The 23,467-nt window shown below is 41.2% G+C and overlaps 1 protein-coding gene across 4 annotated transcripts in view; it reads right to left on the reverse strand.

Annotated features, from left to right (window-relative positions):
• Window positions 1-302: 302 nt before the first annotated feature.
• Window positions 303-23,467, reverse strand: part of CBX5 (chromobox 5) — a 36,140-nt gene continuing 12,975 nt past the window's right edge. The window contains exons 1-5 of one of the 4 annotated variants that reach the window (XM_006728704.3): window positions 20,654-20,807; window positions 18,705-18,882; window positions 13,687-13,873; window positions 10,354-10,454; window positions 303-8,727 (exon numbers count right to left, since the gene is read on the reverse strand). In XM_006728704.3, the coding sequence (XP_006728767.1) occupies window positions 8,577-8,727; window positions 10,354-10,454; window positions 13,687-13,873; window positions 18,705-18,841 (576 nt within the window). In that variant the 5' untranslated portion in view covers window positions 18,842-18,882; window positions 20,654-20,807 and the 3' untranslated portion in view covers window positions 303-8,576. Of the gene's footprint in view, window positions 8,728-10,353; window positions 10,455-13,686; window positions 13,874-18,704; window positions 18,883-20,412; window positions 20,572-20,653; window positions 20,808-23,467 lie in introns of those variants that run through there. The other 3 variants (XM_006728705.3, XM_031019991.2, XM_006728703.3) reach the window with 3 other exon arrangements.

Here is a 23,467-nt window from a genome sequence, read left to right on the forward strand (position 1 = left end):
GAGGGCGCCTGGGTGGCTCAGTTGGTTAAGCGACTGCCTTCGGCTCAGGTCATGATCCTGGAGTCCCGGGATCGAGTCCCGCCATCGGGCTCCCTGCTCAGCAGGGAGTCTGCTTCTCCCTCTCCTGCTCCCCCCTCTTGTGCTCTTTCTCTCTCTCACTCTCAAATAAATAAATAAAATCTTAAAAAAAAAAGAAAGAAAGAAAGAAAGAAAGGCATGTGTGACAACTGGCTGACATTCCAGGGACCAAATTAAGGAAGGGTGTCAGACCCAGATCTTCAAACCACCACTCAGGATCCGTATTTGAAAAGCAACCATTTATTAGAACCAATACAAGAGTATGAAAAGAGGGAAAAGAGGAGGGTGGAAGAGGGGGAGAGAATGAGGTCTGCATCAATGTCAGTTGTGGAAACACATAAATTGCCTACTTTTAAACATTTACATTTAAAAGGCGAACATATATATATATCACTTATCCTAAAAAAATTAAAAAAAAAAGAAAAGCCGACATGTTTGGCTGAACTAAAACCGAGGAACACAACCAAAACTCCCCCACAAACCAAAAAGGTCCATAGAGAATTCAATTTCCCATTTTTCCACTTAGAAATCTGGCTACCAAGCGTGATGTGTTTTGCTACTCAGGATGGGACAGAGTGCGGGAAGAAGCCCAGCCTCTCAGAGTCTCTCACATCCCATCCTGTGGGAAAGGGTGGCAAGGCTGCTGGGCCATGGGTATATCAACTCCTGGCTACTTGGCAGGAGGTCAGACTGTGCTCTCTCCATCCTCCAGAACTCCACAGAACTACCAGGTGCCACCAGAGCTGGGGGAACAGAGCAAGTCCACAAAGCACGGAGAACCGGGAATGTGACCGCAGCAAGGGGCCAGGACCTTGTGCTTTTCCATGGGTTACACGTCTAGGGCCAAGGAGAGGGAAAGGAGAAAGAGCCCTGTTGGGAAGAGGAGCTGGCTGAGCCCACATCTGGGCAAATAGAAATAGTGTCCGAACTTTTCCCAAACCGGAGGAAAAACAGGTCAAAGTCAAGTTCAGACTGTGGACACTGAGAAAAAGATGACAAATGAGTACAGTTAAGTTGGGTGAAGCTTTAAGAGTGTTAAACATATCTCTAGAAAAACATTTCCCAAAGTGGCTCTTTTCTGGTAGGGGATGGGGAAAGTGGTTATGTTTATTGAACCAGCTGATTCTTATGGGAAAGCAAAGGGTGCAGTGACTCAGTTCGGGGTGGGGGGGAAACTCGATAAAACCAACGATATAAATTAAGCCCACTGTGTTCACTTCGCTCCTGAGACAGCTGAAGTCTGTTCCAATCCCATGGGGAATGGGGCCTTAATTCCCAACCCGCAGAGAGAAACAAGCAGTAGCATCCCTGCCTCATAGTTCCCTAATCCAATGCTCTTGGGTCTGAAACAGCCTCTCTTTGTGGATGCAAGATACAGAAAATACTAAGTGCCTTCCCCCAGAACATCCTATGTCTGGACTATTAAGACTCCAACATTCACAAAAACACTGTCAACACCTGAACTAGCAGCTTTGATGAGGGGTGGGGGGCAGAGAACTTGCCGAGGTCACTAGTAGTTCCAAACCTTGGGACAGCTCAGTGAGGACTAAAGCCTAGGTCAGGTCTAGACTTTAGACTTCGGCTCAAGGCATCCTCCATCGAGGACCCTAAAGTATTCTACCAACTTTGATTTACAATGCCTCACAACACCCCTGTGAGGTAGGTCAGTATCATTAACCCCATTTGACAGATGGGGAACTGAGGCATTGAAAGGAGTGACTTGCCCAAGGTCAGCCATTATGAATCAGTTGAGGAGGTTGGCACACAGAGTCAGCATCCACTCAATTCTTGTTTCACTCCCTAGGGCATCTTACTTCTTAGAGTGCATGTGCAAGCAAAAGGAAGTCAGCAGGTACACTTCACTCTGCAAACTAGATGAACTCAACCAACCCACAAGTATTAACAGAGGGCCTATTATTTATCTGGCATAATGTGAGGAACCTTGGAGACACAGACTGCTTCTGAAAATCATGTGTTAATTGATGTTTTGCAAATAAAATTACATTTTAAGCATTCAGGGCATGAATTCTTTTGTAAAGAAATACTCACTTCACCATTAAGAGGTGAGGGAGTAAGTTAACACTGATTTTCCAAAGTTCTATACTGAGTAACCCCTATTCCTAAATCCTAAAATCCAAGAACAAGACCTCATTCAGGCAAGAACCTTGTCCCCAGCGGTGGTCTTGGTAGTGCTCTGAGCTGCAAGGTCGGGGGAGGGGCGCAAGGCTAGCAACAGCAGTGGCCGCAGCACTCTCTCCAGGCTAAGCCAGGCAGTGGGATCTGGCCACCAGATGCCCCCCTGCTGCCGCCTGTCCCTCCCCTCAATGCCCACAAGGCAGCATCTTTCCAACCTTTCTGCGCCAGCCCAACTCCAGGAGTTGGCAGGATCTTCAAAAATGGCTCTCGAGACTAAGGATATAAATGGTGACCCCTAGTCTTCCATTCAGAGAGAGGGGATGAAGCATTCCTTAGAACTAGTTGTAAGACTCTTGTAATATTCTTTAATATCCCAACAGGGGCATAACTCTTGGACGAAAGAGTAAAAGAAAAAACACCTTCTCCCCCCCCACCCCCCGAACTTACAACTGGATTCTGGCAGTAATCATTATGATCCTTATCCTAAAACTAGGGGGAAAAATACTAAATCCACAGTTAGCCCTAGCTTAGAATTAAATCCTAAAGCTACTGGAAACTGCAAAACACTGACTTGAGCTTTAAAAGCTCTGTGACACAATTAAATTCTTATCTTCTCGGGTCTCCTTGAAGAATCTCCAGGCAGGAAGCCCCTCTTTTCCTCTGTACCCCCTCGAAATAGCCAGAGCAGCAGGACTCTACATACATCTGAAGTTCAAAGAATGATTTGCCAACACACACAGTATAATGTCCACCAGGGATACTCTCATTCCAGGCAGGCCCAACCATCCCAAGACCTAAATATTAACCTTTTTTCATTGATTGCTGGTCACACTGGAAAAGTCCAGGTGATGATAATGTTCAAGACATTAAAATGACAATGACAGTTCAGGTTCAGTCTGTTTGGAATTCCTCAGAAAGTGTGATGAACTGGCCACTGGCACCTAGATCAACTGTGAGGGTCACACCTGCCAATGCCAGGGGACATCTCTCTCTCTCTCTCACACACACAAACAGAATGGCAAGATAAAAAGTTCACTGCATTCAATTTAGCCTAATTTCTTGATAATACTTTCCTATTAGATTTTCCGATTAATACTGATGGCTCTTACCTAGGCTGCGATAATTAGGTTTTGATCTATTGTGACATTAATGATCACAATCAGTTGACTTTGAAATTGTCTTAATTAATGGCTCTTCCCTCCTCAGCTGCCTCCAGTGCAGGTTCTGTCCCCTCCCCCCACCACCTTGTTTTAACTCTTTCTTACTGATCCCAGAGACAAACAGCATTGAAGGATCACTTTCTTCCCAAAAGCCAAGATTTTAAACTATTTTAAAATATTTCTGACAGAAGAACAATATGAGATGATGAAATGAGGATCAGGATGAAAAGGCAAGAGAACATGCTGTCAAGGCATAGAAAAAATTCCATGTCAGAAAATAACCAAAGTCAAGCATGATGTTAGAGTGGCAAGGACAAGCTGAAGTAACTCTAAAAAGATGAGGTAGTTTAAAATTCAAGAAATCCAGCGCAAGCACAAAAAAATTAGAATTGTTTTTATGAAGCTATCCAAAGAACCTTCACATTTTAATTATCCAGAACAGTTACTCTTCATTCCTGGGAATTCTCACTTCCAAAGTTAGTCAACTCTCAATGATCCAGACAGAGAAAAGCATCTTTTTCTTATGGTTACACAGTTCGGAATTAAGAAACTTCTTCAAGTCAGACTGCTTCTCAGCAGGGCTAGGCCTCACTCTAGACTTCCCTAGATTGATTAAATCTGAAATGCCAGGGTATGTGCACTTCCCGGAGAGGTTTCCACATAATTGACACACGTCTGCTTAGAAATCACCACCTTGCAGTGTTGAATAAAACTACACTGCACACAGTAGATGCTCATGTGTTAAAAGATGTGCCCCTAAGCCTTTAGCAAATCCCTTGTCATTGAAAAGTATGTCCTTGTTTTAGGCTTAAAGCCAACCTCAAGTTAATTCCCCCAAAAGGGATGAGAAACAAAAACGTGTGAGCAACTCTGATAAAATGTCCATGAGGAATAAATGTTACAGAACCCACAATAATGTAACACCACAGAACTGGATCTGCAACACAGATAATACTTTCCACAGGCAAGAATTAACCAGACCATTAAATACCTTGGCAAAGAGCCCATAACAGGGATCAAAATGCGGGACTCTCAATCCCCACTCACCTGTTATTTTCTCTCTCAGCAACAGCACTGCTAACCAACCTTCAGTTATCCTTATTTTCTGGAATAAAACAAGCCCTTGTTATAGTCCATCTATGGCCAGTTAGCTCAGTTCATCCAAGGTCCAGGTCTATCCCCCTATGAACTGTCACCCTCCTACTGTCCCCAAATAAAAAATGTGTACCCATTTGTAGCATTTATTTCACTGAACTATTAACAGTCAGTTCATCCCACATCAGTATGAAAGTTCTTTGTGGTCAGGGACTGTATCTTCTTGAACTCTGTACCCCCAAGGCCAAAAAAATGCTTGTGGAATAAAATGAATGTTGATGCACACTAAGGTGGCCAGAATATGGACAGCTCAATACAAATCCACACACTATTAATTGGGTGGGGCACTGAATTCTGAGCACATCACATACTCCTGGGTGCAAGGCTGGTAACATCTCTGTTTTTGAGAATGTAACTTTTATGATTAGCCATAAAGCCAGCATGAAACTAGAATATACTGGATTCAAACCATTCCTCTCTCCACCTTGCCACAGGTATGCCTGCTTGGCAGTCTGATTACAAAGGTACAGACCTCCACACTAAAATTTTTAATCTAAAAACCTAAACCAAAAGCATGGAATCATGGACGCAAAATGAGCTTTCCCTTTGATCTCATTTGTGAGGAACAACCTCCACATTTCAAATCTAATGACCTAACCCTGCCTGGTGTTCTGTCATTGGAAAGCGATATTTTAGGCCCTTGAATTCAAACCCTAAGGGCAAAGACAATTGCTCTCTAGCCCAGACACAAGATAGGTCCCTCTGACCCCTCACTGCACCTGAGGTGAGTTGGACTAAACACAGATCCAACGAAATTGCATGAAAATCCCAAGTACCTTCCAAAAAGCCCTAGGATCTGACCTGAAGGGAAGGAAAATGGACTGCAGGGTAGCTACAGAACAGGAATGAAGAGAGTTAAGAATAACCTAACTGCCCAAGCTATGGAACAGGACTAACCTTTCATCATCAACAAAGAGCAGTACACAGATATGGCTGGGGGACAGTCAAGGACCACCTAGACTTGATTAAGGAACACCACAGGCTCAAATGCTCCCTTGGGCAGACAAAAACTGGACTGCGGGAGGAAAAATGATATGGTTCTCTCCAGGTTAAAAATGGGTGCTTCCATCAGGGCTGATGTTCCTAATAGCTAATCCTAACATGAGGGCACTGACCCAGTGCAGGGCCCAGAAAAGCAGCTACACTGACCTACTAGTAAACTCTGCTGGGCAAGGCTCTGCTACCTTCTATGGAAAGGGAGATCCTTGAATGCTGATTACTAGAAGAAATTCAGCATTAGAAAGAGGTTTGGAAAGAAGACTAAGTAAATACAGGAAAAATATGCTTCGAGCACCAGAGACCTAGATGTTTAGGAGTGCTTGGCCCATGGCTACTAACTCTTCTGAGGAGAAAGCCCCATGAAGACAGGTCTCCATTTGAGGTCACAATTCTGCAAGGGCCAGGATAGCTGTTCAGAACTAACAAAGCCAGAGACACAAGGCAGGCATCTGGTTTCCCTTCTGCTGAGGGCTGAAGCCAGAACCGGACTCTGCCTGCCTACATTCCAACCGAAGCAGCTGTGGGTAGGCAGGGAGAAAACAACTGTTCTGGCAGCATTCAGTACAAGACCATGATTCAGTAAACTGTGAACAGAAAAGATGGAGTGAAGAATAAGGTATGAAAGAGCTGATGAGTAGTAGATGGTACTTCCTTTGCTAAAAGAAAATCAGATTTTGATGAATGTCTTAAGCATCACCTATAACCACAGCAAACACGTGCCCCAGCTTTCTCAGGACCAATCTCAGCAGCAACTAATTCTGTTGTGTTCTTTGTCCATATGTTGATTTTGGTCTGAAAAACAGTCACTATAGTTTACATGCCCACTGCTCCTGGGAGACACACACGGGCTCCATGGATAAGCTGTCATTTTCTCCACCTGCAAATCAACAGGCCCAGCTCACCACCTCAGGGGCTCTGGCCTACTTTTGTCTTATTCTTGTCTACCCTAATTATATCCTTGGCTACTTTGATGACAAATCTGCTTCCTGACCATCCGTTCTTTCTTTCAGATGCCCATCAGATTAAGTACTAACCATCAATTATCTACCACTTGATCTAGGCCTTGAATTCTTTCAGAGTAAAGAAAGATGGAGATTAAAAACTCCTACCCACTTGAGGTACGGGTTAGGAGTTCTCACCCAATCACATTACCATTCAGAAGGATTTTCCTGGATGACTTAAACCAAGAGCTTCATTGTTCCAGTCTGTCATGTCACTGCAGCAACAGCTGTCTTCTCAACTGTGCAGTATAATTTTTGACATAATTTATACAAGCACACAGAATTCAATGAGCAGCTGAGCAGGAAAGCAATGGTAACAAATGCTATGAATGGGTATATGATTTGCATATTATTCAGCTCATCTGTGGACTGCAGCAATCTATCCATTCCCCTGATTACTCTGAAAAATCTAGAAATGGCTGACTGCTCCTGGCCAGAAAGCTGTAGGTCTTAAAAATCAAAAGCAACAACAAAAACAACCTCAATGGCTGGTGAACTCTAGAGTTAAGGCTATTTCAAGCATTTATTCTTAATTCCTCAGCTTTGGACTGGGACACGGATGCTCATAACCCTGCTATTTCCTTACTTTTAGTCTTGATTCTCTAGTCACCCCCCCACCCCACCCAACTGAAAGAAAATGGCTAAAGAGAAGTAGGGCATTTCTTGGGGGCACAAGGATGGAAGGATAAGATCAAATAATCATCTCTCAATATAATAGCAAAGCACGAGGAAGCCAAAAAGGAAATATTCTGAATAGGGACAGAAGGTTGTGTCAATATGCTAATGCCAGGGCCTGTCACTCTGAGGTGATAGTCTTCCACAGAAACCTATTTTTAAAAATAAAATACAATGAAGAGTTTGAGGGTGGAAAAGGGGAAGAGTAGTAATACCTTGGGGACTCTTGGTGGCAAATCCAGGAGTCAACAAAGCAGGAAATTTATGACTATAAACGCTATGAATATTTAAAATTGATACTGTGGCCAATGGCTCCCCTCCAAGAATTCCCCACTGAAAATAATGGCATGGAAGGGAAACTTGGGTCCACTGAGAAGTGAGGGTCAGGTCTGAAGCCTCTTTGGTACCAGGAATGCTTTGGGAGGCCACAAAAGCTGGCAGGGCTGGAGGGTGCCTAGCACCTTGGCACAAGCAAGCACCAGGCAGTCACTCACACCTACATAAATATACAGTCCAAATGTGAGGGATGGAAGGAAAAAATACGTATATACCATAGGTGATCATAAAGACAACGTATCCTACCCCATCCTCCTCCTGTACGAATAGCTAAAAATCTCCACAGTTCATAATCTTGTCATTTTATGACAGACTACACCACCTTGCAGAAGCAGAATCAGGGATTGCTAAGAAACAAGGCCAAAAGTCCTGGGGCTAAGAGTGCCTTGACAAATCTGAGTGTAACATTTCAAGTCCTCCAAGGAATGGGGCTATTCTGGGAGGGTAAGTGGGGATGAACAATAGAGGGTGGCCCAGAAGACCACACCAGGAACCCTGTATTCTACTGCGTAGAGCTGAATGAGGTTGGGAAAGCCCCAACAGGTAGGCAGTTGCTATTGGCTTTTTAAAAAGACGGGAACATCTTTTCTATCCCAACATCTCAAAACAAAAGCTAGCTGGTCATCAACATGTTCTAAGAACCAAAGCAAGAAACCAAAATTCATCATCATTATAACAAAATCCCCCAATCTAAAAAGCAACCAACCCTGAAAAGATCAAGACTCTAAGGTGATTAAAAAGTTAAAACTCATCTTGAGGACACAGGGGAGCAGAAGGAAGAGATCAGGGCAAAGGAAAAAACTGTGGGAATTACACAGTATGTAAATGCCTGGTCTTCACAGAGAGACACTTATCATGAATCAGACCATCAGTTATGTTACAAGAGAACCAATACCAACATTTCTCCTGTGGAGCACAGTGATAAGCACATTTTTTATGGATGTGTTTAGGATAGAAGGGGGTGGGCAGAAGGGAGAGGAGGCAGGGAGGTGAATGTATTATATACAAAGAGAAATGACAGAGACCACCCCCTCCTTTAGCTCTTTGCTGTTTCTTTCTCTTTGTTTTCCGCATCTTCAGGATATGCGTGCCACGTCAGTCTCTCTTCATAAAATGCTATCACAATCTGTGGACATTTTACATTAGCTTCTTTTGCAAGAACCAGGTCTGCTTCATCTGTGTCTTTCCTGGAGAGAGAGAATATGAGACTTAGAAGGAGAGGAAGTGAGAGTGAGAGAGAATCTACCTAAACCAAGGTTTATATTGTTATATGGATTTAACTGACTTGATTTCTTCTCCATCTTGATTTGAAGGTGAGAAGGACCCTAACAGCTCAGTATTTTCAAGGAGAAATTCAAGTAAATAAATTATCAGTGAGTATCATTTAACTACTACATCAGATGGAAGCAGAAATCTTCAGCTAGAACTTAGATGAAAACACAGCAGGCTTAATCAAAAGGCTGAAAATGAAGTTATATAAATTTTGCTCCTATAATTTTGATTTCTATGTATGAGTGAACACAATCAAACCTAAAATCAGTCCTATTGATTATGCACAGAATGATCAATCCAGCTTCTGGATCATCTGAGTGAAAGGGTCTTAACCTTCCTCATCTTGTGGCCTTTTAAACACTCATTATCCTCTTGGTGAAAACAATGGTTTGGAATAATAAGTAAACAGAAACTTAAGTCCACAACAGTACTCACGTAAGGGAGAATAAGAATGTAAAATATAGCCACTAAAATGAAATGTAGGAATTAGCTGCAAATTTCAATTATCCAAGTTACAAACGCTCTACTACCACATATAACAAAAAATCTAGCCAGTCCCTTAACCAGTATTCCAAATCGAGAAAAAAAAAGTATTTTAAATTAAAATTCCACTGAGATGTGAGCAAAGACAACGATCTCCTTTTCTAGAAAACGGAGATGTTTAATTCATAGAGGTATTACGGGTGAGGAGAGGTGGGGAAAACACAGCTCAGATCAGACACTCAAATTTGGACTGTGGTGGGAAAAAAAGCTAGTTAATATGTGAATGTAAATCATAAGTAACACATATGGCTGAGTGGGAAAAGCAGTCAATACAGCTCCTTACTTCTGACAGAGTATAATGATTCTTCAAATCTAGGCTTCTGGGTAATTTACCAGCAAAATTTCGATCAGATAAAATATTAAACCTTTTGATTCTACAACTTTAGGGTAAATTAGCTTCCTCAGTGGCAATGCAGCACGAAGCTTCTATTTAGACACCAAACTTAAATCACAAGCCCAGAACACTTGGAAACAGAGAGGTAGTGAGGGTCACACCATAAATCACCCTGTCTTTAAGAAACCAAACTGAGGGAAGTAACTACCCTTTCCTCTGAGACACCCCCTCCACCGAATGCAGTAACTTACACTTTGCTAGTATTAGTCTTAATGCTTTTTGTTGAGATTATTCAGTTGTTTTGATCCTCAGTGATGGCAAAAAGCCTCACTCAACTCCTCTCTCATGGCCACAGGCTCGTGGTCTGACGGTAAATGATTCAGAACTGTGTAAATAAATGGTTAGGTCATGTCTATATGTATCCTACCTCAAAGCTACCTTAGGTATTGGTGCTAAAATAATTTGGCTTAATACCAAAGCTTGAGAATGTCTTGAAATCCACTCCCAACCCTAATTTCCATTAATACTATCAGGTGATATCAGCCAAAGATCCTTGACAATCAAAATTCTTAGTTGGGGAATACTCCATCTTCCCTATCTTCCATATAAATTCAAGCCACTGGCAAAGAAACACAACTGTACAGTGAGGCCCAATCTCTCTCACCATTTCATTAGGAACATTAAATCGCCACAGGAATCTGTCGCCCCAATGATCTTTTCTGGTTCCAGTCCTCTCTCAAAGCCCCGAGCGATATCATTGCTCTGCTATAAATAGAAGATAAAGGTTACAGCTTAGAGAAGAGTAAAAAAAACCCAGTTTCTCAGTTCAACAAAGCACCATCTAAGTTCATTTTTGTCACCAATTCAAAAAATTCTTAGAACTTAAGAAATACCGTACTGGGCCAGCCAGTGACAGTGACGCCAAGAAATATTTTTTAAGAAGACGCAGTTGTTCTTCCAGTACTCCTTCAAGAATGAGCAGCGGCCCCTAAAACTCTTTCATAGTCCTTAAGATATTCTGGAGGCATCATCTAAGCACTCATCTAACCCTCTAATCTAATCTCCTTGATATTATGAATTGACTACCCCTAAATTGTTGCTTCCAAGATGATAAACAAGTCCATGCTTACCCGAACTAAACCCTTTTTCATTTTATAAACTTCAAATGTACCAATCTTAATTTTTTTTAGACACTTAATTTACCTTAACCTTTACCAATATTTTTAATACTTCTTTCACACAGTCGTCTATATTGATGAAAGAACAGAGGTAAGAATGATTCAAGGCAGTATCATAAAACAGCAAATTTCTTTCAGAGCTCATGTACTGCAATACCCACACACGTGGGAGAAGAGGCCCTGGGCTGTGCCTATCCCCTCCTGATGTGGATGAGTTGTTAGCATTAGAGAACAGAACTGGACAGTGACTTAAAACAAACTGGTAATTTTCTTGGAGATTATTCAAACTTGGTCAAATGCAATCATGCCATTGAGACAGGAGCACAAAGTCTGATTCAGGTGTGATGGCACTGGTGAGAGCAAAACAGTGACATTTTAGACAAACCAGGTAACTTTAAAGACCTTATTACGGAAAATAATGCAAACTTATCTAGTAGCAACATAAAAAAGATTTAGTAAGACTGTCCAAATGAACTAAATCTCTGATGTCTGATTTTCATAATAATCTCTTTGATCTGACATTCACCCTGCTTTTTTCTGAGAGAAACAAAGTATTCAGGATCCAGGTGGTCCCCAAAGATACCAGAACCCACACTGGGAAGGAAATTCCATGCACGGATCAGGGGAGATACTGACTCAAAAACACAGCCTCTTTTGGGGGCGCTTAAGGGGAGGAGGTTCCCAGATGTGCACACAGCTGCTCACAGCTGGAATGCTGGCGCAAGAACTGAGTTGTAAATCATAGCTGGCGGCTGAAAACAGTTTGCCACATAGAGAGGGAAGGGAAGAAAAATGTTCAAGCTGCTGAAAAGGAGCCGAGGCGAGGAAAATGCTAAAATCATCACACAGGCAGTAATCTTAAATCAGGCATAATGCCGACTAACAAATTTCTTCTGCAGTGGTCTAAAGAAAGAAACGCAATCCCCTCCTGTACCTTTAAAACATACAATCACCTATCTTCCCGGCTATCTACCTGACAGCCGCCAGCACTGCTGAGAATGCTGCCAGGGGCCCCAGATGAACATTACAAGGGATGTGTGGCGGTTGTTTTCAAGGTCAGCAGCATCAGAACCTGTCCTAGGAACAAAACTCTCTATGCTGGCCAGTAGGTCTAAAGCCAGACTGCTCCTTTTCGAAAGGACAGAAACCTTAGGTTGAGGAAATACACACTGTATGTTACAAATGGCTAGTCACAAGTCTTCTGCTGTGCTGTTTTTTGGTCTCTTTAGTTAGAAAATGAATCAAATGACAAAAGCCAGAATACAAAGGACTAATAAAAAAGAAAAAAGAAAGAAAGAACCGAGTCTTAGCTCCTTAGAGAAGGGAAGGCATTCTCAAATTCCTTATCAGTACACTGTATCGTAACGATAAACACACCAGAATAGAGTGGTTTTAAAAATAAGATTGTAAAAAATAAAATTAATCAGGGAAACAAATAAGGAGAAAGACATGAACCTAGAGTCCACTTTCACTTGTAGCCTCCAATCTTTCACTCTTATTTCAATTCTTTTTCGAACGCTGATCTCCCATTTTCTCTACCACTTGTGTAAGTCTTTTAAAATACTGATGCCTAGGGCCCAACCCACAGAAATCTGAATTTAACTAGTCTGGGGTGTATCTTGGGTAAAAGGTCTTTTTTTTTAAAGCCCCCCACCCCACCCTGATGACTCTAATGTGCAGCCAGGGCTGAGAACTAATGTTCCAGAAAGGTGGATATCAAGTAGAATGAAGATAAATAGACGCTTATGGCTGTGATGCTAGAAGATTCAGAAGTGGACTTATTATGCTTTTATTTTATTAAACGTTAAGGGTATGATACATCCTTCACCACAAAAGGCTTCATAACCTTGAAATAAATGAAAGGAATGGAAGCTGGGGTGGGGGGGAGTAGCGTGTGTGTCTATGTATGTACACAGATGGAAAAGATACAGATGAAAAAAGAGGCAAGAGCAGTGTTTATGCTAGTTACTTGAGAACTAAAGATCAGTAGAATTAAAGCAACTACATCAAACCAAAATTTCATAAGCATACTTTTCAAACTGAACAATAAGATTCAAAAAAGATGAAAATTTATTTGGAATATGTAGAAATAATAAAATCAAGAGAATACACATGCCACTGGACCGTACACTTTAAAATGGTTAATTGTGGGGTGCCTCGGTGGCACAGTCAGTTGAGCGTCCCACTCTTGGTTTCCACTTGGGTCGTGATCTCAGGGTCCTGAGATCAAGCCCCACGTTGGGCTCTGTTTTCAGGGGAACACAGACCTGTGACTCTCTCTTCCCTCTCCCTCTGCCCTTCCCCAACTACATGCAGGCACGCGCTCTCTCTCTCAAATAAATAAATCTTTAAAAAAATAAAAACTAAAAACTAAAGCGGTTAATTTTGTTATGTGAATTTCACATCAATTTAAAAAGGCAAGAGAATATAAGTTTGAAAATAAGTGCTCTTTGAAACAAAAGGAAAAAAATAGTAAACATTTTAAAGCCCTTTTCTACCCTTAAAAACGTCACCAAGTCCCTCCCTTGCTAAGATAACTTAGCTGCCTATTTATGGAGAAGACAAGGAGCTGCCTGTTTTACAGGGACTTAATTTTGCCACTTTAATACAATTCAGTGGAATTTACAGTACATTTCTCACGCAGCCAGGAGGGGGCGCTGTAGTTAATCAACATACCTCCTTGGAAGCTCTTTTGTTCAACAATTTACCTTGCAGGCCACCCTTAGAACTGAAACCACCAAAATACCGCTTGCGGGGTAGGAGGGGTGCGGCAAGAGGCAAAACAACTGTTTGTGGGAAAAGGGGGGAAAGAAGCTTACCTCTCTCTTTTTTTTGGATTTGATATCATCAGCATTGTTCGAGAAATTGGATTTCCTCTTGTTACTTTCTGACTTCTCCCTGGGTTTGTTATTTTCACCCTCCTTCATCTTCTTATACTTTTTCATAAACTCAGAAATTAGCTCAGGGCAATCCAAATTTTTCTCGGGTTCCCAAGTATTGTGCTCCCTGGGCACAAAGAATGGAAAAAAAAAAAAACAAAAAAAGGAAAAGAATGAGGGGGAAAAAATCCAGCGCTTTCTTTTAAAGAAGACAAGTAGGCAAAAGAAAAAAAACCCTACACTTAAGAGATAACAAATTTGATCCTAGGAATCTAGCCAAGAGAAATGAAAAAATATATCCACAAAGAAACTTGCATACAATTACTTACAGCAGCATTTTAACAGCCAAAGACAGAAAACAATTCAAATGTCCATCAACTTGTGAATGGATGAATAAATGTGGTATATCTATACAGAATACTATTCAGCAACAAAAGGAACACAATACTAATTAATACATGCCACAACATGAAAGAACCTCAAATATAATATGCTAAGAAACCAGATGCAAAAGACTATATATTGTCTGATTCCATTTATATGAAACGTAGGAAAGACACACTTAGAGACAAAATGTAGGATTGGGATTAACTACAAATGAGCTCCAGGGAATCTGGGGAAATTATGGATATATTCTAAAACTGGAGTAATGTAATGGTTGACAACTCTCTGAATTTACTAAAATTCATTGAATTGTATACTTTCAATGAATGAATTTTATGGTATGTAAATTATACCTCAATACAGTTTTTTAAAACTCAAAATATGAATTCTGCTTTATAAAATAATGTGATTCCATATATATAATCATCTAATCAAATCCTGAGAGAATAATGTAACAAAGCATGCACCCCCAGTTATCTTAAACATGTTACTTATGTTCTGAAGAAATGTCAATAAATTATTGGAAGATTGGAAGTAACTGTTAAGAAAAAAGGTATAAGGGCTTAAAAATCATTAGAATACTGGCAAACAGTAAGGAGAAGACTCAGAAGTGGGATTTGGGGGGCGCCTGGGTGGCTCAGTTGTTAAGCATCTGCCTTCGGCTCAGGTCATGATCCCAGGGTCCTGGGATCGAGCCCTGCATCAGGCTCCCTGCTCCGCGGGAGGCCTGCTTCTCCCTCTCTCACTCCCCCTGCTTGTGTTCCCTCTCTCGCTGTGTCTCTGTCAAATAAATAAATAAAATCTTAAAAAAAAAAAAAAATTCACTAAAAAAAAAAAGAAGTGGGATTTGGAGTACATTAATTCAATGCTGTAGATTCAAGTCTACTGTTACTAGGTAGTCAAAATACATTTTTATATTAATAAAAAAACCCAAACTGAATAATTGAGCCTAATTAAACTTGAATCAAGGGAGTCCTATTATGAGGAAAACAAACAGTTATTATTCACAAAGTTGTTCTCTATTCCTGGCATGGGTTTTGGAAAACCAAACTACCAACTACATCACAAGCTTATGGAATCAAAGCATGAAATATACCTCCATGGGAAAAACCAGGCCAGGCATCCTCTTCACTCCTAGCCAGTGGCAAAGGTTCTTTTGGTTAAATAGTAAGGACTAGTTTATATTAAAGTACATCCAAAAATATATCATAGAAACAGTTTCTACAATCCTTTCATTGAGTTGAGAAAAAATTATTTAATGTATGTACTATCCATTTTAAATAGTTTATTTTGGTTTTTAAATAAGGTATCTTTAAGATGGGCATGGTTTGAACACACGCCATAATAACTAGACTCAAATAAGAAGCAGAATAATGGAAAAAACTGATATTTACTCTAGATTTAAAACTTTCTTTGCAAAAAGAGCTTGAGAATGAAAAAACATTTATTTCAAAATCATTTGAGCTAAAACTAGAAAAGCCTCTCCTTCATAGCTCTTCTTTCGGCAAAAGACAAAAAAAATAAAAAACCTCATACAGTAACTTTCCCCCAAATCCACAAACCATACAGTTTTCTATCCCAGAAGAAATTAAGACACAAAAAGCGAGAGGTGCGCCAATACTGTAACATAAGCAAGCAGACACGGAGGGAGAGGAGTGAGTCTCTACTGGTAGCAAGGAAAGCCAGTCCTATAACGGGATTATCTCTTTTCCTACCATATTGGTATTGCTGCTTCCACAACAACCAATTTTCACCCAAAAGACAGCATGGTCTAATTTAAAGAATCTGGGCATTAGGGCCAAAGAAATCTGATACTAGGGGCGCCTGAGTGGCTCAGTCATTAAGCATCTGCCTTCGGCTCGGGTCATGATCCCAGGGTCCTGAGATCGAGCCCCGCATCAGGCTCCCTGCTCAGCGGGGAGCCTGCTTCTCCCTCTCCCACTCCCCCTGCTTGTGTTCCCTCTCTCGCTGTGTCTCTGTCAAATAAATAGATAAAATCTTTAAAAAAAAAAAAAAAGAAATCTGATACTAGGTCCTTGTGCCAGCACTTACCAGTTACGCTATCTTCGGCAAATAGCTTCGCTAACTTCCTCATCTGTAAACTGAAAATACCTCTAAAGACTGTTATGAGAATGAAAGAAAACACATGAGGTAGAAGAATCTGACCACTGCCTAACAAGCAGTAGGTACTTAGTTCCAGACAATCCTAATAGGGCAAAATTTGTCCCTGTCTTTAATGAAATCCTGGGCATTTCCGAGAAAGTAAGGACAGTGCTTTAATTTACCTACCTCAAACTTTCTTTCCCTCTTTAATCTATGTAAGTTACCAGTAACTCAAATACAGATATAGTCTCAAGTACCTTCAAAACGACCAACAATTTCCAATGGTGATTCAAAAGGGCCCAATACGCCTGGGTGGCTCAGTCAGTTAAGCGTCTGCCTTCGGCTCAGGTCATGATCCCAGGATCCTGGGATCGAGTCCCACATCGGGCTCCCTGCTCTGCGTGGAGCCTGCTTCTCCCTCTCCCACTCCCCCTGCTTGTGTTCCCTCTCTTGCTGTGTCTCTCTCTGTCAAATAAATAAATAAAATCTTTAAAAAAAAAAAAAAAAAGGGCCCAATAGACACCCTTAAAATCTCTCCATGTTATTTTAATTCCTATTTCTAGGTCTCTCAAACTCATAATTTCTCATCTCTAAAGTATGCGGTGATACCATTCCTCTTCGGAAATACGGAGGGCATATTCTGATTGCTGTGCTACCCACATTTAGTGCTCTCTGTGCTAGAGATGCTAAGCATCCTGTAGTGCGTGCACTGTCCCACCTAAAATGCCAAAAGTGCTCCAAATGAGAAACGATAATTTCTGTAATGAAATAACCTTAAGTATGTTCCAAAGGCTCCTGATTCAGACTGTCCAAAGGTACTGTCAAAATTTGAACCTTTTAGTACATTTAAGTCCTACACTTTAAAACTGGGATGTTCAATGTGCTAACTACTAGCCACATGTGGCTAACTGAACACTTGAAAATGTGACTAGTGTGAACTGAGATGTGCTATAAAATGTAAAATACACATGAGATTTTTAAGACTTAGCATGAAAAAAATAATGTAAAATATCTTAATTTTCATATTGATTAATGTTGAAAAAGCACTTTGATATACTGTATTAGATAAATTATTAAAATTCACTTTTCTTTAACGTGGCCACCAGAAATGTAAAATTACCCATGTGCCTTGCACTATATTTCTATTCCACAGCCACTCCAAGAAGCTTACACCAGTTCCTACCAGTGCATTGGGGTTCTGGAAAATCCATTCTTTGTTATCAGGCATCCTGAGAAGAGAATTAATCAAAAACTGAGGCAAGCGGTGCCTGGGTGGCTCAGTCGTTAAGCATCTGCCTTCGGCTCGGGTCATGGTCCCAGGGTCCTGGGATTGAGCTCTGCATTGGGCTCCCTGCTCTGCAGGAGGCCTGCTTCTCCCTTTCCCTCTCCCCCTGCTTGTGTTCCTGCTCTCGCTAACTCTGTCAAATAATAAAATCTTTAAAAAAAAAAACTGAGGCAAAATGTCTACCAATCACACATATTTTACCTTTCAAGCTACCTCCCTCTGTGCTTCAATGTGTCTAGTTCTATCTATTCCAAGGAAAAAGAATAATCACCTTTAGCACTTCAGCCTACAGCCAATGACTTCCTAAGAGACATTCTAGTCAATACTTCAGTATCATTCTTAAAGCTCATTGACTTTTAAAAAAAGGGTTTTAAAGGTCTTCAAAAAAAAACAAAAACAAAAAGCCAGACAGATTAAAGTATTAATTGCAGAAAGTAGGTGGTGTGTATCTGAGTGTTCAATTTCTTTTGCCTCGGCTGTAGATTTGAAATTAAAAAGATAAATACCAGGAGGGAAAAAAATGTGGCCTCAGATTTAAGTTTCTCATTAAGATGAGTCCTTCACCCTAGGTCACTTTTGAGATACAAGGATCATTTTGGAAAGCTATGGGCTATGGAATGGATGACTTCTGCTTAAATGTATATATTTTAGCTTAGTTATATCCAAAACAATATTAACAGTAACAGTTTATACTTTTTATTTTTAAGTAATCTGTACACCCAATATGGGGCTCGAACTTACAACCCGAGATCAAGGGTCACATGCTGTACCAACTGGGCCAGCCAGGTGCCCCAATAACAGTTTATACTTACACTGAAGCTTACCTGTCAGACTCTACATATACCCAACATCTCTATGACAAGTACTACTTCCTATTCCTATTTTACTGAGGAGGAAAAAGATTAAGGAACTAAACCAAGGTCATCCAGCTCATAAGAACAAGAATCTGGACCTAAGCAATCTGGCTCCACGTCTATGCACCTAACCAATTCATTATACTGTCTCCCAAAAGCATTATCATTAGAAGACCAGCTCCAAGGGAGACTCTGTTTAGTTTATTGTTGCATCTTCTGACTCAGAAGGAGCGCAGGTGAGGAGAGAAAAATACAAAGATGGCAGTGGCTCATGAGGAAGGAAACCAAGAGTCCACCTCTGTAGAGTCCTAAGGCCTAAAGAAGGCACTTACTCAGAAAAGCCTTTCCACTTCAGTAGATATTCCACTTGCCCCTTAACTACACGCCTGTCTAGCACCTTCTCGACGACATACTCCTCCTCATCCTCTGAAGAAGAACTGTCAGCTGTCCGCTTGGTTTTCTTTCCCATGTCGCACACTGTTCCACCTGAAGGACTAAGGCCACCGGTTCCTGCAAAGAGGAAGATCAAAATGATCAGAATCCATGCAAGGAGTTAAAGCTTTGTCTCTTCTTGGGTCTTGAAGCATTCTTACAGATGGTTCCTAAGCATGTAAGAAAAAAATGGTCAATCCCCACTTTCCCAAATACACCTTTTACTTCAGCTCACAAGACCAAAATCATTATTATATACACAACTGTCTAACTCCTCTAATTTCAGATTCCAAAAGACAAGTGGTGTGGTATGTTACTCCCAGGTACTTCTGTGAATGTTAAAAAGCCAGGATCTCAAAGAAATGCAGAAAACTACCAGTTAAAAGAACAGTGACAGAATTAAAATCTTACCTATAAGGTGAATAAGGTTCTTCATAAAAATGAAAAAAGCCCCAAAATGTAATCTTCCTCTGCTCTGAGGATCTTGACTAGTCTCTTAGCACAAAAAGGCCTGCTCAGGCATCTTTCACCACTGTCTTCAGTGACTTGGTTTATCTTTCCCTTAAACAAACTGAGCTTGTCCCTACAGAGCGTCCATCAGTTCACAAAAGCAAGGCTAGGATCTCAGATACACTAGGCCTCCTTTTTCATTTTGGGATGGGAGAGAGGCAGGGAGAAAAAGAAATTTTTTTAGTCCAAAAAATAAAAATTAGTTACTGGATTGTTCAGTAATTCAGTAATTCTCATGGCTCAACTAATCCAAATGGTTAAGGAGGTACCTCTCTTAACTGGAGTTGACTTTGGGCCAAAGGAAGAAGAGAAGGAAAAAGAAGTCTGGCCCCAAACTCACATCAACACGAAGCCTCAAAACACAGAGGAACCATTCACAGGCCCAAGGAAAGCTGAAGCAAGGCAACACAAATGGAAATTGAGTTAAGCTCAGAAATATGCACAACCAGGGGGTACTCAACTCAGAATCTAGTTTTTAAAATTCCCACATTGTTGTTTCCATAATCACTTTTAAGAATTCTTCTTTATCCATGTTAAGTGGTGCCTACAGTCTGGATTATAGAGTAGCAGGAACTGTTTTCTTAGCTGAACTCCATTTTTATTTTTCTGTAATCTTAAAAGATTTTTTTCAGCACTCTCTAAAAATATTTCCATCCTGACTAGAAGACAACTCCCAGGAACAGGGAAGGCCACTACTAATCTCACAACTGTGTTCAAGTAAAGTAGCATAAAAAGTTGCATTTATCAATTTAGTTCAAGTTAGCAAAATTTAAGGAATTATTCCAAGAACATCTAGTTGGAAGCCATATCTCCAGAACCTATTACAATAGGTCTGCCCACCCAAACAACTGTCTGTACCCATTACTGCCCTGTAAAAAAAACTTAAGTTTTTATTAAAGTACTTTATTTGGAAGAGGAGGTGGAGGGGGGAGAATGTAGACAAGAGTTTGAAAATAATTTTTCCATGAATTTAGAAGAGAGTCCTAAGCTTCAAGAAAAAAAAATCTTATTTATTTAAAATAAAAACAGCCTCCGACCTCACCAGAGACAGGAAATGTCATATTCCAGGGAGAGTACCCCACCCCCACCCCCACTCACCTTGGAATTTCCGGGAGCTGAGCAGTTTAGGTCAGAGCGCTGGGGTTAAAACCAGCCCCGGGTTAGATGCATGCAGTTAAGCATTGTGGCTATGGCCTCCCCTGCCTCACGAGGAAAAACAAGGATTTACATATGTGTTCTTCAGTTTGAGGGAGGAAAGAGAAAAATCTCCCTTTATACCTTCATGCAGAAGAGGAGCCCCAAAGGTAGAAGATGAATGGGGGTTCCCTCCTTTACCTACCGGATCGCCCCAGTCCTTTCTTTCCCTCTGGGCTAACAGGAGGGGCCTCCCCTCCCAGGTCTGGGGCTTGGCGGGCTGGCAGCTCCCCCGCCCCCACCCAGCTGCCTGGGAGCCACTGCGCAGCTGTCCCAGCCCGTTGCCATGGCAACTGGCAGCCGTACTAGACTGGGGGGGGGCGGAGAGGCAAACGGAAAAGTTAAAAGGCTTAACTTTCCTTTTCAGTGAAGACTGGGTGGAGAAGTTGGAAGGTACTCCCTTGGCCTCAAAGCTGAAGGCATTCAGAGCTCAAGGGAATTGGTTCTTGGGTTTTAAACCCAACACTGTATTCCTCTAAGAGCACTGGGAATTAATCAATAGCATTTTAAGATCATGTAACAGGATTATAGCTCAACTGGAAGGGGGAAGGGAAAAGCCAGGTCCCTCTACAACAGGATCCGTACAAACCACTCACCTCTAACCCAGCCCACCAGAAGCACTTTAAATAAGGCCTTTTCTACCATCTGTCACTGAACAGTTAATTAAAATTGCTTGGGGGATGGGGGGATAGGAGGAAAGGGGGGAAGGGAAGTATTTCAAGATACTATACAACTTTCCTTCTTTGGGGGATTACTATATACTGAAACAGAATCCAGACACTTGAAGCACCAACAAAGAACCTGTCCACTGAAATTACAGGTAGAAAAAAGTGTAATCCTTAAGTATTTTTAAAAAGAGAGGGGAGAGCAGTCCAGTCACAACCATTATTGTTGAATTAAAACCACTTTTCGGGGTGCCTGGGTGGCTCGCTCAGTCAGTTAAGGGTCTACCTTCTGCTCAGGTCAGGGTCCTGGGATCAGGCTCCCTGCTCAGCGGGAAGTCTGCTTCTCCCTCTCCCTCTGCCCCTCTCCCCGCTCCTCCCCACTTACGCTCTCTGCTCTCTCAAATAAATAAAATCCCCCCCAAAAAATCAAAACACTTTTCATTAGTAGTTATTGTAATGTTATGAAACAAATTTTTAAGTAATTACTACCTACCCGAAGCATTAATATATAATAATTTAAAACTCCATATATCAATAATCCCTAATACTTGAAAAAAGGAGGATTGAGATAAAGAGAAGAGCTACTTAGAGACTTGCAGTCCCATAAAGTTTCTTTTCTCCTGGCCCTAAAGAACATTTTGGAGAGCTCTAAAGCCCTCCTCTGCTTTACAATTCAGGTCTTTAGAGCCAGAGGTTGCTGCCATAGGAGAGTAAGAAAAAGGGACAATCAAAAGCAAAGATCCCAACTGGGGAAAAGGTGGAGAATAGTGATTATTTCGGTTATCAAACAGAAGTAATCATAGGGGGGGCGCCTGGGTGGCTCAGTTGGTTAAGAGACTGCCTTCGGCTCAGGTCATGATCCTGGAGTCCCTGGATGGAGTCCCGCATCAGGCTCCCTGCTCAGCAGGGAGCCTGCTTCTGCCTCTGACCCTCCCCCCTCTCATGTGCTCTCTCTCTCTCTCATTCTCTGTCTCAAATAAATAAATAAAATCTTTAAAAAAAAAAATGTTTAGAAGTAATCATAGGGTATGAGAGTAGACAGTTTTTAACTACAGAAGATTTCCTCAAATTTGAATGTACCTGTCAGAAAATCTCTGGGTAAAACTGCCTTTTTGGACTCTTCCTAACTTTTGAATACTTTGTGTAATTAAGGGATATAAAAACAATGCTAAAGGAATTAGATCAGGGTTCTCACTGTGTGATTAACTTGCTATGTGTGACCTTGAGTAAATAATTTGAGATCTAACCCCAGAATCACTAAAATGGGCCAAATCCCCACTGCCTACCTCCTAGGGAAACAGTGAGTTTAAATAGAGACCAAAGAGCTGGTAAGTCCCCCCAAAGAGAAGCTTTTGTAAAAATATAGGGCCAAATACAACAGCAGCAGGAAATATGTGACCTTCCAAATTCCTAAGCTGTTAAACCCTATCACACGAAGTTAACTCCTGCAGCTCAAAATATTAGTAGACAGCAACAAAGAAGGAAAAGTATCTTTGTTAACTAGGTACAGGTAAACTAATAAAAGCTTCAGAGAATAAGCAGGTACATTCTCTCTTAAGGGTAAAATACTTATTCTTACTCCTTAAAACTCAGAAAAGCATTGGAGATGGCAGTATGAAAAGACTAACAGTAATTCTGTGAAGAGATAAAGAATGACAGCAACATTAGTATTTTAGTAAAACCTTTCAGAAAAAAAAAAGTGAAATCAACAAGAAGGACAAAAATATTCTGGTGTCTACCCCCTCTACCTAGAACATCCGGAAATAATGTCAGATCAATTTCCTCCTTCCCACTCTTTAAGAACTGCCTAAAAGGGCACACAGCTAAGGTCTCTTTCTCTTTGGGAAATGGGTTTTGTAACAGCTGACAAATCAAATTGGGCCTGATGCCAGGAGTCAGAGTCCAACCATAATATTCTGTAAAGAATGGCATGCAACTGTCTTATAAATCTCCTGGACAGTCACAGATCAGAAGCTGGCAAGGATGACGACATAGTTCTGATGGAATGTGTCTTATCTTAACCTTGAAGTTACAGATCTGCTCAGGAGCAGCAGTAAGAAATGAGAAATGCACTCAGACATCGGAGGGAACATAATTCTCTTTTAGACAGTGCGACCCAGTGTATTAGGGTCAAATGAAACACAAAGCCAGACGGACAATTTAAGGGCTAGAGCCTGTACCAGATAAAGCATCAAGACTGGTGGTTCACGCTGAGCTTGAGAGGAGGGAGCATTCAAGTATGAGAAATGAGACATGGCTGGCAGGATGATGGAGTGATTAAGGTAGAATCCCGA

This window comes from Leptonychotes weddellii, chromosome 5, assembly GCF_054177405.1.
Source record: "Leptonychotes weddellii isolate Sample4059 chromosome 5, ASM5417740v2, whole genome shotgun sequence".
NCBI classification, from domain to species: Eukaryota; Metazoa; Chordata; class Mammalia; order Carnivora; family Phocidae; genus Leptonychotes; species Leptonychotes weddellii.